At 40.1% G+C, this 17,643-nt stretch overlaps 1 protein-coding gene across 2 annotated transcripts in view; it reads right to left on the bottom strand.

The window, feature by feature from the left end:
- The window catches only part of TRPM3 (transient receptor potential cation channel subfamily M member 3), a 287,376-nt gene that overhangs the window by 38,291 nt on the left and 231,442 nt on the right, over nt 1–17,643 (bottom strand). The window contains exons 13-18 of one of the 2 annotated variants that reach the window (XM_076361851.1): nt 15,146–15,286; nt 13,708–13,737; nt 12,293–12,582; nt 11,221–11,449; nt 8,447–8,614; nt 917–1,057 (exon numbers count right to left, since the gene is read on the bottom strand). In XM_076361851.1, the coding sequence (XP_076217966.1) occupies nt 917–1,057; nt 8,447–8,614; nt 11,221–11,449; nt 12,293–12,582; nt 13,708–13,737; nt 15,146–15,286 (999 nt within the window). The remainder of the gene's footprint in view (nt 1–916; nt 1,058–8,446; nt 8,615–11,220; nt 11,450–12,292; nt 12,583–13,707; nt 13,738–15,145; nt 15,287–17,643) is intronic. The other variant, XM_076361852.1, reaches the window with a different exon arrangement.

Here is a 17,643-nt window from a genome sequence, read left to right as displayed (position 1 = left end):
GATCTCATCCTTCTACATTCTAGTGCAATTTGCAAATTTAATAACTAATCTCTACTCCATCATCCAAGTTTTGAATGAAAATGTCAGATAGAACCTGATATAGGAGAGACCCTAATGGAAACCTTTCCAATCCCTGCTTCCAGCTTGATAGTGAATAATTAATATCTACTCTTGAGGACTAATTGCCAAAAAGCTTTGTATCCACATAGTAACTTTAATATAGCAGTTATTAATTTATCTGTGAGAATACCCTGTAAAGTTTTTGATACTGACTTACTTTAGTCAAAATATATGGTATAATCTTTTTTCTGCTCCATCTGCAAGGTCTGTTTCTTTATAACGCAGGGAGAGTATACTGATTTGACATAATTTGTCCCTGAAAAATGTACATTAGCTGCTACTCATGTCTTTGTTATCATGTGGGTACTTGCACAAACACTTTCTCTGAGAGGCACTCTGCAGACTAGTCAAAACAGAACGAGGAAAAAATATTCCAAGAAAAGACGTGCTCTATCTGCTTCTTTTTTTCATCAATTATTATACAATTGTATATCCTAATTCAGCCCAGCCTCCCATTGGGCTTACTATTGGGAGCTCTCCTATTGGGAATTCTCCTACAGGGAATTCCTTGGGAACACTGACTGCAGCAAACTGCCACTTATTGTTTTATTTGAAGAAAAACATACAGTAATTCAAATTTTAACCATTAACTTCCTGAATGAAATGGTAGTCTTTAAAAGTCTTAGACAGGTTTGCAAGTGCTAGCTGACCTCCACAAAAAGTTTTTATTAAACTATTTACGGGTAAGCCCTCCAATGCACGCAGATGCAGACTTTCAATGAAATACACAAGATGACCTTAATCCAATTTCAGTATTCATCCAAACAGTAGTAGTATAACAGGAAAGATTTCTTACTGTGTAAAACCAAAATTTAACGATGGGAGCATTGTAGAATTCATAAATCTTTCTTCCAACAGGGATCAATCTGTGCCTGCTCTGAACTTCCTCTTCCTCTTTCTTTCTTGAGGACTCTCCATTCCCTCGTCCCAGCATTGCCTACAAGAAAGGACATTTTTGTGTTTCCTTCTTTGTGAAAGACAAATTAAGCTATTTTTTGAAATTTCAAAAGGGAACTATTCAAAACTTCTCTGATTTCTTGATTTTTAGACAAAACCAGGTGACCATAGCTAGGCGTAAAATGCTTTGTTCTCAGATTATCTTTTTTGCAGGGAAGCTGCTGTTTAATACTTTTTAAACCGAAAAAGCAATGCTTTGGCAGCAACTGTGAGCACCAGTGTGAAATTCCTGACTGGTGAACAAAGTCTGAGATGTGGAGAACATTTCTCCTTTTTGCTATACGGACAGCAAAATTTTTACCTGACAACAGCTTTTTGTAGTGTACTTCTGTACAATAAACAGATGCACACAGAAAACAGATAAGTTTTGGTTTTAAACAAAGAGAAGCTCATAAGGCTGAGACTGAGAGAGAACAACAGGGGGAAAGATGAGTTGGCAGTTGCTGGACTGGAAGCAATGAAGCCAGCGACTCTTTTTATGTTGATCACTGGATCTGTCATAGGTGATGGTCCCACAGTGAACTTCACATGGATGTAGAGGACTGACCAGTAGAGTTCACTGGAGCATTAAGGCCTTGGATTGAAAGATCCTTCTACATGATTGTAGCTTCTTCCATAATGAAGTTCCAGACTGCTCATGCACTGCCTCAGTTAAGCTTGATCTCACTGTTACCATTGCAATTCAGACTCACTGAAGAGCTACGCTGAGCTCCAGAAACACATACTTAAGAAGTCCTCAGCTGTAAGTTGAAACCTAACAGGCAAAAGACGGTAATATTTTGTTTACTCTTAACTTCTGCTGCAGAGAGGTAGAAGGAGTGACTAAACTATATACTCACTGAAGTTCATGCTTAAAAGAAGGTGTTCCTTTGTATTTAGAGTACAGCGTGATTAAATGTTCTTCGGAAACAATTCTTTTGTGAATAGTAGACTAAGACTGCCCTGGGCAAGTTCTTACTATTTAGTTTGTGGCAGCACCTATAGATTGTAGCACTCCTGCACATGAAAGCAATTGCAAGAATTGAGATACAACTGTTCTATCTAAGTATGCAGGGATTGCATGATGATGCTTTTACTTAAATGCTCCTATAATGTTTTTCTACAAGTAGATCAAAGCACTTTCATACTTTTATGTTAACTGAAGCAAACTTTCACTATATCTGCAGCTAACATTGTTCTCATCTGCAACTTAAAAACATGGAAAACTAAGCCCCTAATGAGAACAATTAGATGCCAGACATACTGTTTTTCAATAAAGAGGTCCTTCTTTTATCTATCTCTGTGTTCTCTGATTCATCAGGATGTTCAGCACATACTTAACTAATCAGCTTCAGGTGAGCTATTTGACCTGGAGATGCACTTGTCACATATGTAAAAGTAAGAATCACAATCTTTCCTTTTCTTCCTTTTTCTAGGCCTCATGTGGGGCTATTCATATAGGTCTTTGGTCCTGTAAAATAGTAATATGTAATGATAAACTGATGACCACATTTTTTTTTTCAGTCAGTGTAGATAATTTATAACATTATTAGCACTGTGTATGGTCCTAGATGGCTCCTGCCTAATATTTCTCTTTCATTTCATTTATACAGTTATTTTTTTCATCTGGTATTATTACTTTCCACATGGTCTCTTATAGTCTTGAATTTGACTGTGCACAGATGTTGCCCTGCACATTTTTAATAAAATAGAACAAAGATTCAGGACACAAGTATACTGCACTGAAACTAACCTGCTGAGATCCTCTCCAAACTGTAGCCTGCTTTGATGAAGTTACCTATTTCCTTTTCCATTTTATGCCTGCAGGTTTTTAAGTTCATTGCCATAAATGTTGATAAAACAATGCATATTAAAAAATTAAATATACCTCCTGTTGATTTGCACAGAGCACATAAAACCCCTTAAAAGTCCATCAAGAGTTTCATTAAAAAAGGAAAACAATGAAGTGGCTGTTAAGCAGAGGAGAAGGGTTTTTATTAGATAAGCAGATAGTCTGCAAGAACATGAGACTGAATATAACTATAGTAGCAGAGATTACACAAACTTCACAGAACCCCAGATATCGTTACCTGAAGTCTATGAAGCCAAAGTGATTCCCTGATCTATATCAGGGATTGTTTGTTTGTGAAAAAAAGTGGAATATGATCTGAATGCTTTGGGAAAATTGCAGCCCAAGAAGGTACTCATTTCTTTGCTTCTCTACCTCCTGATGCTGTTTTAGGGAAAGCTGCCATCTGGTGCTTCAGAGTTTTCTGCAGCTTTTCCCAAGGCTTTGTGTCTGCTGCCCTCTGGTGCTCAAGAATTTTGCAGTAGAGTGAAAAAGAATGCTGGCAGCTTTAAAAATGAGCAGTGCTGTGTTTTAGTGAAAGGGATTATTTTAGAGAGTTTAAATCCTTCACAATTTTATAAATTTACTAATTCTGACACCCCCTTTGCTCTCACTGGAATCAGTGAATTGTGGATGTTTTTAGGATAATGCTCCTTCAGTACCTGGATTAATGCTTTAGCTCATGGATGCTGATTTCCTGTTTGCTATTGCTTTTTTGTTGATAATGATGCTATAATTGTTATAGCATTGTTATAATTGTTTTTTAATTAATTGTATCATATAATACTAACCTCTCCCCTTCCCCATGCTACAGATGGCAAATTGCTCTGAGATGTCTGGGAATTGGATTTGACCTGATGGCCCTGACTGTTAATTAGATCACAGCATTAACAAATTGAAAAGCCTGCCCATTAGAAACATACAGAAATAACCTAAGTGACTGTGTTAACAGGATAGCTGCAATGCCGAATGTGAACAAATGTGTTTTCACTTGGAGGGGGAAGCAATAGGGTGGGAATAACTCAAGACACTGCTCTGTGTGGGTGCCATCTCTTTCTCTAATACACAATTTTGTCCATGATTCCCCATGAGTCATGCAAGGTAAGCCCGACAGCAGCTCAACTACATTGTAAAGTACAGTACAAATGCATCATTTTAGCCTGAGGGGATTGATGTGCGCATAGTTTTTACATGGAGATTTTTCTAATCAGGATTCTGTTGTTTTTTTTTTTTTCCTCCAGATTTTGTTTTATGTAATTGTAGACTGTTCACTGATAGGGAATCAGGACAGTTTTGGGTTGTGCATTTTTGCATTAATATATGTTAATTATCCTATAATATATTTATCTGTTTTATAATTAAATAACAGGAATTTCAGTCCTGCTAGAATGATCATAGGCTTTTCAAATTTTATCCTTAGTGAAATCTACATGCTACATATAGACTTACCGTATATTCATACAGAACTGGTGTGGAAACGGTACATAGCTGGATGGATATAATATACCTCTGTCTGCACACCCCATTGTATCCTACACTATGTATGGAAATACCGCCTCCATGGTAGTCATTCTAGGGTTACCGTTCTCTGCTTTGAAATACTGGTAGGAAAAAGGGTTTAATGCCTTTGAGTTACAGGTGTGTAAAATTGGATTTTGCATGTGCTCAGTAGTCCTTTAAGGTGAATACAGAGGAACAGGGCTAAAGTACCAGGAGCTCAGTCATCCTGGGTGCTGACCACAGTGAAGGACACGGAGAGTGCCAGGGCAGTTGTGTGGTGGCAGTATGGGGGGTTTTGAAAACCCTCGGAGAAACGGAGGGAAATCCCTCCTTAGGGCGAGGGCCAGCACTTCTGCCTCATGACCACTGGCAATGTCTCCCACTGCCATTTTCCAGCTGAAGGGGTGCCTTGCTGCTGGCATGTGAGATGCTGCAAGCACCATCCCCCAGCGGGGTGGGTGAGATGGGCCAGGGGCACAAGGACACTAGTCTTCAACCTTTCCTATCTTAAGAACTGTATTTTTAGTGATATAATATTTGGTTAGTTCTTGCCATGGAGAAAAGGCTAAGCATATGTACTACCGATGAGATAATGTGAGCCCAGAGGCCAACACAACTAGCTTTGCTGCTGATGAAAAGTCCTAACTCAGACTTTTAGTGATGCCCATGGAAGTCTAAACTTCCTATTTGATGTGGAAAATTAGAACAAAATGAGCAAAACAACAACTGAAACATCTTCTAAAGGACTTAGATGGGTTATTCTGTGTTCTGAAATAAGACTATTTACTGGGAACTCTAATACCCAAACAATAAGGCACTGAATAGGGATAAGGATGCTCCTAGTTATGGTTTCCAGAATCAGTGTTATTTTGGGATGAGGGTAGACTGCTGGGGTTTCTGACTGACCTAAAAGTCAGCAACTAATTAAGGCCCTGGTCAGGACATTGTACAAATACAAAATGTCCCTGGCCTTTAGAATTTAGTGCCCTTCTACTCCTCTATGTCTAATATTCAGGATTAGTGACTGGCAGCTCCATGCATAAATTGTAGTAAATTCCTTGGTGCTGAGGGAGCAGCGATGAGAGCAGTATTCAAGTGTGTTTTTGTGAGTAGCTGCTATAAGGAGAGTCTGTTGCCTAGCATCTAGGTGTTAAAGAAATGTGTGCCCAGCACTCTCATGTATCTGTTATAAAGTCAAAAGCAGGTGTGAGTAACAAGTAGTTTACAGTGAATAAACACTACATCTTTATAGTGTATCCAAATGTTCAGCAACCCACCAGATCCTTTGGGAGGAGCATAAAACAAATACATACTCGCATGCAGATGCACCCATGCGGAGACTTACTTCACTGTTGCTGTAGTCTGTGTGATCACATTATTCTGTGCAGATGAGGTGTAAAATAGCGCAAAAATCACTGTGGCCCTGTACGTCATCCACTCTGCACAAGTGCAGTCCAGAGGAAGAAACTGACTCTTTTGGTCTACCATTAGTCACCCGGGCTTAGCAGTGCAGGACACACAAGACTTCATAAGAAATCAATGAACAGACTGTGACTAAATGTGATCTCTTTATCTTAGCAGTACTTTTATAACAATGCATATGGAGGTAATATTATAGGAGTACAGAGACTTGAGAAGTATTCGCTGGGAATGATTAGAAATAGAATTAAGCAGATTGTTTGGATGATACATTATTTGCCAGAAATGGACTTTTGAGGTGACCAAAATGATTTTTAGTTCATCAATTTTGTTTGTTTAAGCTTTAAGATGAACAAAGCTCAGAAACCCAACCATGGAAAAATTTTTAAAATATTTTAAACAATGATGTGCCAATTAAATAAATGAATAAAAGAAAACTGTAGTAATCACCAAAAAGATCTATTTGTTTGTTCTGAAAGGAAAAAATGTGGAGAAAAATATGCAGGTCATTCTGAATACAATAGTCATAAGCTGTGGTTAGGGTGAGTGATTGATCTATTGAGCCAGAGTTCAGCAACTGATTAAACATTTGTGATATGACATCACAATCAATTATTAATCTTAATGAACTATGAAGAAGGTATCCTTAATATGTGTGGCTAAAGAGAAACTTCACAAAGGCACTTCCCAAACAGTCTTGCAGGCATCCTCTCATCAGTGGAGAGGAGATCGCACCTAACTTATGCCAGACCATTTGACTAAGGCTGGAACAATGCAAAACTTCAATCTAAAGTATTTTCTTATATTTAAAACATGTCAGGTAGGAACACTCCCTGACACGGTACCTGAAGGTGACTAAATATAACTGGCTATGGCATCTAACCACAGAAATATTTGCAAAGGCCTCTTTGCTAGCAAATCATCTCTCCTCACCACTGAAGGGCACCTGAGTGAAGAAGCTGTGTTAGAAGTCCTAAAGCACAGTATAGATTATATGCAGAAATGTTAAGTCAGCAGTAGCGTACCAAAGATACTGTTTCTAAACTTGCTGGACTCCACAGAAACAGTTCTTATTTTACAGAAAAGGCTGTAAGTGTCTGAAACGTCACTAGAATGATGCATCAAATTTGAAGGAGTTAAAGGCAGAGTCAATGACAGGAAAGAGCAGTAGGACTGTCAGCACATAGAAGGGAGGGAGCATCTAAGACTCGTCTAGAAAAGCAGATCCAGTTCACACATCACTTTCTTGTAGGAGGGATCAGAAGGTAAAAAGGAAACACAGTATTGTAGACAAGAAACCAGGAGCTGGGATAACTGCAGAGAGATGGAAATTACTTCCTCCCCAAATTTCTCCCCATTGCCAAGAAAAAGGCAGCTTGCAAAGTGCTTATTTGATTTGAATAGGCACTTCATAAGTAGATCAGAAGCCAGGGATAGTAAACTGCAATTAATAGCTAATGAGCGGAGAATGGCCCACTGCTGCTATTCTGGCTTCTGGTCCTTCCCAACGGCCAGGTTCTTGCCTGCAAACGGGTCCTGTAGGTGGATCTTGTGGGCTGCTCCTTCGGCTTGCCTGCATATTGGGTCCTGTAGGCAGGTCCTTCTGCCTGCCTGCAGACGGGGTCCTGTGGGCAGCTCCTGCTGTTTGCCTGTGGGAAACAGTCTGGGTTTTGTGTTTTTTTTTTTTTTTTTTTTTTTTTTTAATTAACTAGGAAAATCCCTTTTAATTCTATGCCTCTATCCTGACCTTGACCAACTGGGGCTGAGTTTTAAGCCTTTTAAAGACAACACAATCAAACTCAAACCAAAGCAAACAAAACTAAGCTAAGGCTAAAGTTTGGCAGGTCTGATAGGTCATATGACAATTGCCCAAATTAGAAAGTGTCAAACAAGTCTGAGAACAAGAGGCTGGAAGTAGGTGACTTGTATAGTTTTCAGAGCTTTAGCTATTTGATTCCCTTTGTGGTGCAAATTATTACTCTAAGGCTATGTTACTAATACAGACAAGTCCGTCCTTACACAATTCTGCTGAGCTGCAGAAGCTCTTAGTAAGGGCTGAGCTGTCTAGCTGCTTGCTAATGTCTTCAGTGGATTAAAAACTGCATGTGTGTATGTGTAAGAGGCAATGACCACAAATTCATAAAGAATTTAGAAAAACATTTTCATCATTTTTCTTGCCTGTTTGCACACTTACTTCCCCTCTAATGAAGTTAACCAAAGGAAAAAAAAAATAATCTGTAGCTTCTATGAATCTTTGGGCATTTCCACCCAAAGGAAGACTTAGCAAGCTTTTCTACCAGAGAGGCCCATTCATCTATCATGGCTGAGTGATTTCAATTCTGAAATCTCATGCATTTATTTCAGACAACATGGCATCAAACTGAATCAAAATATGAGGATATTACGTCACAGCATGATGCTTCAGCATCACCATGCACTGCTGCAACATTGAGACACAATGATGCCAAATTGTCTGGTTTGAGTCCCACCGAGGAGAGGGGAGTGTTAAGAGTGGTATCCTATCATCTGCTAAATTTAGCCATCAGGCAGCCTGCAACGCCCACAGGGGTGGGAATAACAAATTGACAGCACTGAGGCTGGTGATTTATTGTCGGCACTTACAGTGAGTTCCATGTCCTCCTCCTCTTTTTCTTTCACTGGCTTCTCTGGTTCCTCTGGCTCCTTCTCTTGAAGATGGATCTCATTGGCCTGGGACATGTAAGGCATATCATCTTTGTTCTTGAACTCCAAGCTGAGGATTGAAGGAGGAAGTAGAATTCCTAGAATTACCTAAAGCAATAATAATGATAACAATAATCATCACAGTAAACAGATTACAATCATGATGGTTACTTAGTATCATATGGAACAACTCCCTGAGGACATTTAGGAAAAGAAAGATAGGCGTGCATGTGAGTTTCTATGACAATAGAGTATTTGTCACTTGGGTTAATGTTTTCAGAGCTCCACAGTGAAACAGAGCACATAACTTTTATTAGTATTGCTGTGAGTGCTATGGCTAATTGCCTCTCTTGAATATTTTATCTGCTTGCTCATCAGATGCATATTGTTACATACCAGAATATATTTACAAAATATTACATAAGGTCAACGGCAGGTGGGACCATAGGGGTGTTCAGACCTTGGACCTGCAAATTTCTGCATTTTACGTAAGAGACAATATCAGTGTAAATGACACACAAACAGTATTAATTCCTACAGAGAAGGTTAATAGGTCTCAAGCTCTCCATGTCCATACTTAATGCACACAGGTAGTCAAGGCATAAGTGTGTGTGGATCTGAGGAGATAAGGCAAAACCAGCAATAACAAATGCTGATGTGCTTAGCTATGTGGGCCCCTTAGGTTTTGCTTCAGTAACCTGGCAGCCATGTAATGCTCATGTTAATGCCAGCTCTTTCTTTTCTGCCTTCCCTCTCTTATGATGTGGGAGTGCAGAAACCATTAAAATTACCTTGTGTGGATATACGCAATGAACGATGCTTGGGGTTAAATCAGTAGTATAACTGAAGAGACGTCATAATTATACCAGAAGAAGTGGCCTGTCTGTATTCACAAAAACAATAGCTTTTCCTGGTTTTGCTGTGATCTCATGGAAAATGATTTTGTTATAAATCTCTCCCTAAATAACTGTGAAACCAGATAGTTAGCTTGTTGGCAGGTCAGGGAAGGTGACTGCTTGTGCTCATCATCTCAACAGACAGCATGTGTGTTGCTGAAACCATCCAAAGTACCGCAATTAGGACCAGTTAGTGTATATGAACACTGTGCCCAGCCTCAGAAGAGCTGAGCACCAGGCTGCCTGCACTGCTCCTGCACTCGGCTTGTTGCAAAAGGATGTGTCCAGGGAGAGGGGGTGATGGGCAGACCTGGCTTCCCAGAGAACCTATTTTTAAGAACAGGCAGGATTAAAAATTGCCTCTCCCCCTCCCATTGGTGCTATACATCCCCGGCAAGACTCTAAAGAATTATATTCAGCCTTCTTGCCATTTGCCAGTTTCGATGGGAGAAAATTGTTCATTGGAAATAATCCATGACTCATACTTGCACATTTATTTATTTGCCATGCTGCCTCTTGCTCATGTAGCTTGTAGCCTGCTTTAGCTTTAAACAGGCCCTGCTAATGAGTGTCAGTGAAATAAAACACAGACTAGAAACTGAGTAAAGGATCCTTGTGAAGCCCTGATGTTACAAGAAGCTGAAAGGAAACAGAGTCTGTTACCTTCAGTTATTCATTGTGAAAGAAAGGTCTATTTTATGGCTTAAGAGATGCATGCTGCGAAGAAGAAAGCATGCAGTGGGAAATGAGTTCCTGCACTGATCCCCATCTACCCAGGTTGAATATCTGCAAAGCCAAGCAGTGAACAAGGCAGCAGTCCCTCTGAAGGACAATGGGCCTGTGAGTTGAGTCAGAAAATAGGTAGTAAAGATGACTCCAAATGTGAGAATGCTTTCTAACTGTAAGCAGAACAATATATACACACAGCTCCTGCAGGAGGATGGTGAGAATGCTATCAGCCACTTATCCTTATTCATCACTGTCAATGGATTGGAGCCAGTACGATGACGATGCACGTACTCATAAGCATTCTTGCCATTACCGAACATCTTTTCACATAGCAAAACAGCTGAGCAATTGCCACTTTTCACACACGTGATTAATGCAGGAGAGAGAACCCCTTCACTGAAAATATTTCTCAGTCATCTGGGAGGAAGAGGCAATTCCTGGTTATATACTGACTGATGAGTACTTCAGTGAAGGTGAAAGATGCCAGCCCATGGACACAAATTCAACTCCCAGAATTCACCTTGCTCTGTTAGCGGTTTCACTAACTGTGGAAGTAAAGCTTAAACAGCTTTGAAAATTGAATTATCCTCTAGATCCTCTAAGGTATTCCCCTTCAGGTCAGTCATCAGAAAGATTGGCAGGGGATTGCACGAAAATTTGTAAAAATTTGTACTTCTTGCTTTGGCCTGTTCTGGGAAAGGTTGTTGGATCAGTACCTTTCACTAGTGGTTAATTCACTTACACATCCTTTTTCTTTATTTATCTTTAAAAACCTTGGCTAACTTACGTATCCCAGCAGGGTGACATACTAACCTCCTGGCTCAGTTCGTAGCCTGATAATTCTTATTGATGCTGGAGAGGATTTTGAGAAAGATGATGAAAAAACTAAGTAATGTGCTTGAACTTGGGCTTGTGATAAGCTCCCTGCTGAAAAAATGAACACGGGAAGAATATACCCTGCTTAATGTCACTTCAAAAAAACAGCTGAAATATGGGTAATTGAGCCAGTTATTACTGATTTGTTGTGAGGCCCATCACCATCTATTAGAACTCCTCTGACTGTTAATTTTATTTTAAAACAGTGCTGACCTTTAGGCCAGAATTTTTGCGCATCCGGAGACGACCCATCCACATGTCTGTGAGCAGCATTTGGCTGCAAGTGTGAGCAATGAAGTCCCTGTGCTTGGCTGCCACTGCGAGCTGCAGGCATGTGGCATTGCTCCAGTTCTTCAGCTCGTAGGTCAGCAGTTTCATTGCCAGTTGCTCGTCCTGCTTGTATGACTGGTCCAACAACTCCACTGCCAACTGGCCGAAGTCCCTGCAACAGAGGGACATTCGTTCATTCCCATTAGCCCAAGCAGCCTGCTGCAGAAAAAACCCCTCTGCAACTGACAGCCTCTGCAAGGGGGGCATCACCTTCCATCTCGCAAATCATGATGCTGACTGTAGACATGGAAACTCACATTTTCAAATGTGAGTGGCTAATGGTAGGCATCTAAATAAGTGCCCCGACTTAGCAGTGATGAGCACCCACACCTACCAGCTGTCTGCTCCCACCTGCCTGCCCACCTCCCTGACATTTTCTAGCTGAAATCCTCTGGTTATCTGCAGCTTAGAGTGTTGCTTCTGTGCTGTTTCCCCATGGCTTCATGCTCAAGTCTCCTGGAAAAAGGAGTGTCCAATGCCCTTTTTTAAATTCTGTGTCTCAGACTTTTAACATCAGGAAAGATTATTATGGAATCTAGTATCTTGGCTTGCTCACCTAAGCATGAGGTCTTGGTTAATTAACACTTCTGCCTGAATATTACATTCGTAAGGATTTCAACAATTGTTCTACTTGGGATGAACAAGGTGTCTTGAAAAAGCACAGACAAAGGTTGCAGCCTGACTCTTGAGGCCTCAGGGAGAACAAGTAGATAATATAGATATTTGATTGCCTTCTTGACACCTTCTCATTTCAGAAGTTATACTGCTAGCAACTCGGCTTCTCTGGCAGACAGATTGTTTAAAAGCCATTTAGACTTTCTCTAAAGAGACTGCATTTTCCCTACAAGTTAGAAATGAAAGCAAGGTACAGATAAGCAAATTTCAGGCAGGTTCAGCAGCCTCTCTCCTTTTTTTTTTTTTTAACCCAGGAAACTGTACATGAAAGAAAGTTCACCTGGAATTATGGTTCAGCTCTTGGGATATGTCATCCACCATGTCATTTTCTGATGCTTCGTGGGCCATGGCTTTGCAGAGTTTACAGGCCACCAGTGCTTTAGCCATAGCCTCTTCCCCATGCTGCCAAAAGAAGAGGGCCATCTTCTGACGCTTCATCAGCACAGCCCACACCATCAGCTCATGGAATGGGAAGGGGAAATGATTGATCTCAGGGTCATCCAAATCAATATCAACTTCTTCTTCTCTTTTTTTTGTTGTTTTCCTCCCTCGCCGCAAAGGGACATCATCCTGTGAGAATTGTAGAGAATTTTTTTTCACCAGTGAAGGAACTGAATCAATTCACACAATGCATTGGAGTCAGTACTTGAGATGTCAAACACATTCCCTGCAGGCCAGCCCCTTCAGCTTTTTTGGACAAAATATTTAACACAGGAAAACGACACAAAAAGTATTGGTCCATGCACTGTAATTAAGAAGTCAGTAACCCCATACCTAAACACAGGGAAAAAGAGCTTTGGACTATCACTTTGAGCTGTTCTTTCTCCCTAAGAACACAGAGCACAATCACACAATATCCAGAACCATTTTGGAAAAGCCACCATTAAAATAAAGCTAAGAGTTCACTCCAAATATAACATCTGATGTAATGCATCCACCTCGTTCCACCTCCAGAAAGTACATATCCAGGGAATGTTCTGGTCTGCTGAAGACTCCCTCCCTGCTTATTCTTGTGTTTTCTCCCTTTATCTTCTCACAAGAGTAGGAATCTCCTTTCTTCACTCCCATTCTGCCTTTGTATCCCATGTTTATCCCTTCTTTCTCCAGCTTTTTGCTATTTCTTTCACCTTTAGTTTCTTTCCCATTTTAGCCTACTGCTTTTATCAGATGAGCTAACCTATTCTGTGCTGCATCTGTGGACAGCAAAATGACAGTTGTTGTATAAAATAAACAAGAAAACACTACTAGCTCCTTGAAGCATCGGGGTAGCCAAAAGTGTCAACAAAACTGATAGGAATTTGATCCATGTAAAGATTTCTGCATCATTCTCTGCAACTGCTTCATTTCTCTGAACATGTTTTAAAGTTATATAGTTATCTGACTGAAATTCCGCTTGGCCTGACAGTCTGAAACATTTTGTTTAATCTTCATGAAAAGAAAAATGATGCGTAGAGGGGACAGAGCCTTCTTTTCTCTTATCTATCTGCTGGAGTTTTATTAAGAAATGTTTCTTATTCTGGCCCTTGTGTAAACAAGTTACGTGGATGAAAAATACAATTTGTGTGGCACATTTCTCATACAAAACTTGAAAACCACTATTGGTACCTTCATTACAGTGAATTTAAACTTTATCTTGATACAGCACGTATTTGTCAAAGAAGGAAAAGACATTAAGATATATCACAGGTCGCCTACCTCCATTCCCAACAGTTTCAGGGCTTTTGGCTGTACAAAAAAGTTAGAAAAATGTTATTTCTCCCAGAAGGGTGATGAAAAATTACAACTATATATGTATACATACATACATACAGGCGAAGTCTGGAACGTGATGTACAACATATAATATAGAGTATATAATAGACAATATATAATATAGATAATATATATGTAATTCAATGTAATGTAATATAATATACATATATACATCAATCATATATTTACATATATATATGTAATTCAACCTTGAGTTTGACCCTATTTAATGAAAACACACAACAGAAGACATACATTTGGATTCAGGTACAAATTACAGCTGGTTTGGGGCTGTTCTAGAGGAAAAGAGATAGAATTACTGCTAAGGCATGAATGGATTTCTCTGGAGTACATCAGTATTTTGGCCATTCCCTTGGCACACTTTTATTGACTGCTGTGGAGCTGCTCTGCATATTGGTTCAGTATCTGTGAAATTGCTACTCAAATGCTTTTCTTGATGGAGTGACTAAGGGAAGGAAGTGTCTCCCAGCAGCTACAATTACTACCTTTCCTCTCAAAAGTGAAGAATGAAAGTGTAAGGAAACAAACAAACACATTTTCAGGTGTTTGGCTCTAACCGTTTCACAGAGCTGATGCTCTTTATAGCCACTTAGAACAGTATTCAATGGTGTGTATTGCTAAAATCTGAACTGAGACAGGAAATGAAAATGTGAGGTAAAAATAGGCAAAGAAAGAACTACAAATCTTACTGGGAGCAGCTGAGCAGATTTTTCTTCATGCTGGATTGGGTCGGTGACATTATGGGTGACAATAAATATCTTTTATGTTTTACAAAGATAGTAAACTTACTTTGGATTCACAGTATTGTAATCTATCAAACATGAAAACCACAAAAATACTGAATGATGCTTTTGCCATGAGCCCACTGATGCTGCTGGAGCCACAGCCAGCCAATAAAGCCAATTTTGAGTTACTGGCTTCTTTGCCCTGACACCTTCAAGCCACAGCCAAGAAGATAAGCCATGAGATAGGAAATGAGTCTATCAAAACACAAATTTTTTCAGGTCTAACTCAGGTGCCCCATGGTATTATTGGTACAGGTCAAAAGACTTGTCTTTTGAAAGCTGTGGATACTCATAATTACAGATTTTAGAGCCAGAGGAGACTGTTTCATGTCCTGGTCTCACCAGGGCAGCAGGACCCAATAATTTTTTCATTAAATTAATAAAAAATGTAGCTTGTATCAGTGGCTGGCTTGCGGTGCATTGTGGTGAAATAGCTGCTATGAACATAATGGAAATGAATCTGTAGACTTAATAGCGTGTGCATGTGGATCCCCCCAGCCTGGAACCATCTAAGAAGCTATGGTAATCCCTGCTAGTGGTGCAGTCATACAGATGGCAAATAACTTGCTCCTTACCCTCTTGGGCCCAAATAAATTGTGGTACAGTGTTCTGAACCGCTTTCGGGTGTAATTGCAGCGATATGCTCCTCCCATCAGGTACTCTATCACCAAACCAATATCAATCAGACTTATCCGATAATCAGGAGGTAAGTTTCCCTGCAATGAAAATAAGAAGGATGGTGGGGGAGGAAGAAATGCTTATTACTGGCGTTGTTAAATATACTTTATAATGATGTTAGAATAAAACAAATTAAATAGTTAAAAAACAGGAATGTATTATTATGCTGGTTAATTAATTCACCTTAAAATAGATCCAACCGAAACCTGGATATTCTCGCTTGGAAAGAAGACATAAGTTAAATAAGAAGGTGAAGGACTTGTTGGAAGTAACAGAAGATAACGTCAGTACACAGTACTCATATTCTTCAGCTGGGGAAACAAGGAACATGACTGCAGAACAAAAAGCACGAGGATCAGCACACTTGAAAGTTCAGGCACAGTTGCTGGACTCTAGTCCTGCAAGATAGCACCTTTTCTGCACCATCTATCCCCCACAACTCTTGTCCTGGCATCTCACGTCTCTGCTGGCATCCCTTTGGACTGCCTCATCTGCACTGCCAAGGCACGGTGAAGTGACATCATGCGATATCATTTGTTCACATGGAACCAGCTCCTGCATGTGATCTTCCCATTCTGCAGTGTTTCCTTCCCATGTTCCAGGAAAGGAAGTGCAGGGGAGCTATGTTATCTACTCTAGAGGACTTACACAGTGCATGAGTTATTGCTAGTTGCTAGAGGCAAGGAGAGTCTGTTAACATTTGTTCTTGGGGTTATGTACAAATAAACACATATCTTCTTTGCTTAAATTCCACACCTAGTATGAGGAAAGCATCTGTATTTATGAAAGTAAGTATGAAAGTTGTAATGAACAAAATATCTGTGGTTAATTCTTTGGGGTTTTGTTCAAGAAGAAAACTACAGGCCTAGCAATTTTCCTAGATGGTCCCTCCTTGAACTCCCAACATATTTTACTGAAAGCCTCTCTAAGCACAGTAATCTTGCTACCTAATTTCCAGCAGTGCCAGCGAGATTGTCTCCCAAGAGGTGAACTGTGCTTGTGGCAAGGGTCATTAGCAGAATCCTGGAAAAGGCGTCTACATGCTTGCTCTTCCACTTCGTTTCCTTTCTTATCCTCTGTTAAATATAACATATATATATACAATGTCTTCAGCATGCATCTTTTATTTTGAAGGGAAAAAGAATGATAAATATATCCACATCTTATTGCCCTCACTTTGTGAACTCCCTTGCACATATCTTCCTTCTCTTCACTGTCAAGACTGAAAATAGCAACACTAAGGTTATGAGTTCTCCAATGCTTATGGCTTGCAAAGCTATGAAGATCTCAGTAATAGATTGTCTCTTACTGCATATAAATCTGAGTCTGTCTTTGAGTTAACTGGGCATTTCTGTTCTCCAGTAGCAGTAAGCCTAATGCGACACCTAGCAGGCCAGAACAATTTCAGGGTGGGTTGGTCTCACGGATGTGCCGGTGAAGGCCTCTTGGGGGTCTCTGGCAATGGAAGAACAAAACCCCAGCGTGGGCACATCTGCTCTTCTGTTCCCCCCCCTGGGAATTCCACAAGGAAGACTCTGATCCATTTACAGGAGGAAAGGGCTAATGGGAAGGGAAGGCCCCCAAATGAAACTTTGCCTCCTTCTCTAAATCACTGCCCCCGAATTGTTCGGATGAGAGTTTATGGTTCAGCAAGCAGTTGCCTACCAGAAAAGAAGGCATGGTTCAGCAAACTGTGAATAGGTCATCCGGATCTAGAGATCTCATTAAGAACGCTGTAGATTTACAGAACCCTGTCTGTCCTGTATGTCATTGTGCAAGACGTGACTACAAATTAAAGGTGGAAAGAAAGGTAAATTATCCTTCTGTGAACTATGAGCAGTAGCCTTGGAAAAAGAGAAAATTACTCTAGTAAAAAATTAACTTGTATAATCAACATTGCAGAAATAACAGGAAACTGTAATTGCTAGCCTCAAACTTCTTCAGTGCACTGTAATAAAATAATCACATTTTCTATAATGATATACAGCACAGCTTACAGTTAGCCTGTAGCTCTTTTTATGTGGTCATCAAAAGAAGATTAGTAATTTGCATGGAGCAAATTTTATGACTGCCATGTCTTGCTGGAAATATCTGCATGTCTGCAGATATCTGCCTGGCTTTTCTGCAGATGTGCTTATTAGATTCAGAGCAGAGAAACACTAATTGAGAGCAGATGGCAACTGGTTCTGCAGAAGAGATGAAATGGATCCAAGATCCTTCTTTCTCTTTTACTTCAGCCAGGAAGAGCAACGCTTATTTCCCTCCCTGCTCACCACGGTACAAACAGCACACTGAAAGGTCGAGGAAGGAGAGAGGGAGGTAGTGCTGTGGTGTACCATGCTTAGCAATGGGCTGGGATTCAAAGGGACAGAAGATCAAACAAATTTAGTGGCAA

This window comes from Aptenodytes patagonicus, chromosome Z, assembly GCF_965638725.1.
Source record: "Aptenodytes patagonicus chromosome Z, bAptPat1.pri.cur, whole genome shotgun sequence".
In the NCBI taxonomy this organism is placed as follows: domain Eukaryota; kingdom Metazoa; phylum Chordata; class Aves; order Sphenisciformes; family Spheniscidae; genus Aptenodytes; species Aptenodytes patagonicus.
This window is presented reverse-complemented; position numbering and strand designations above follow the sequence as displayed.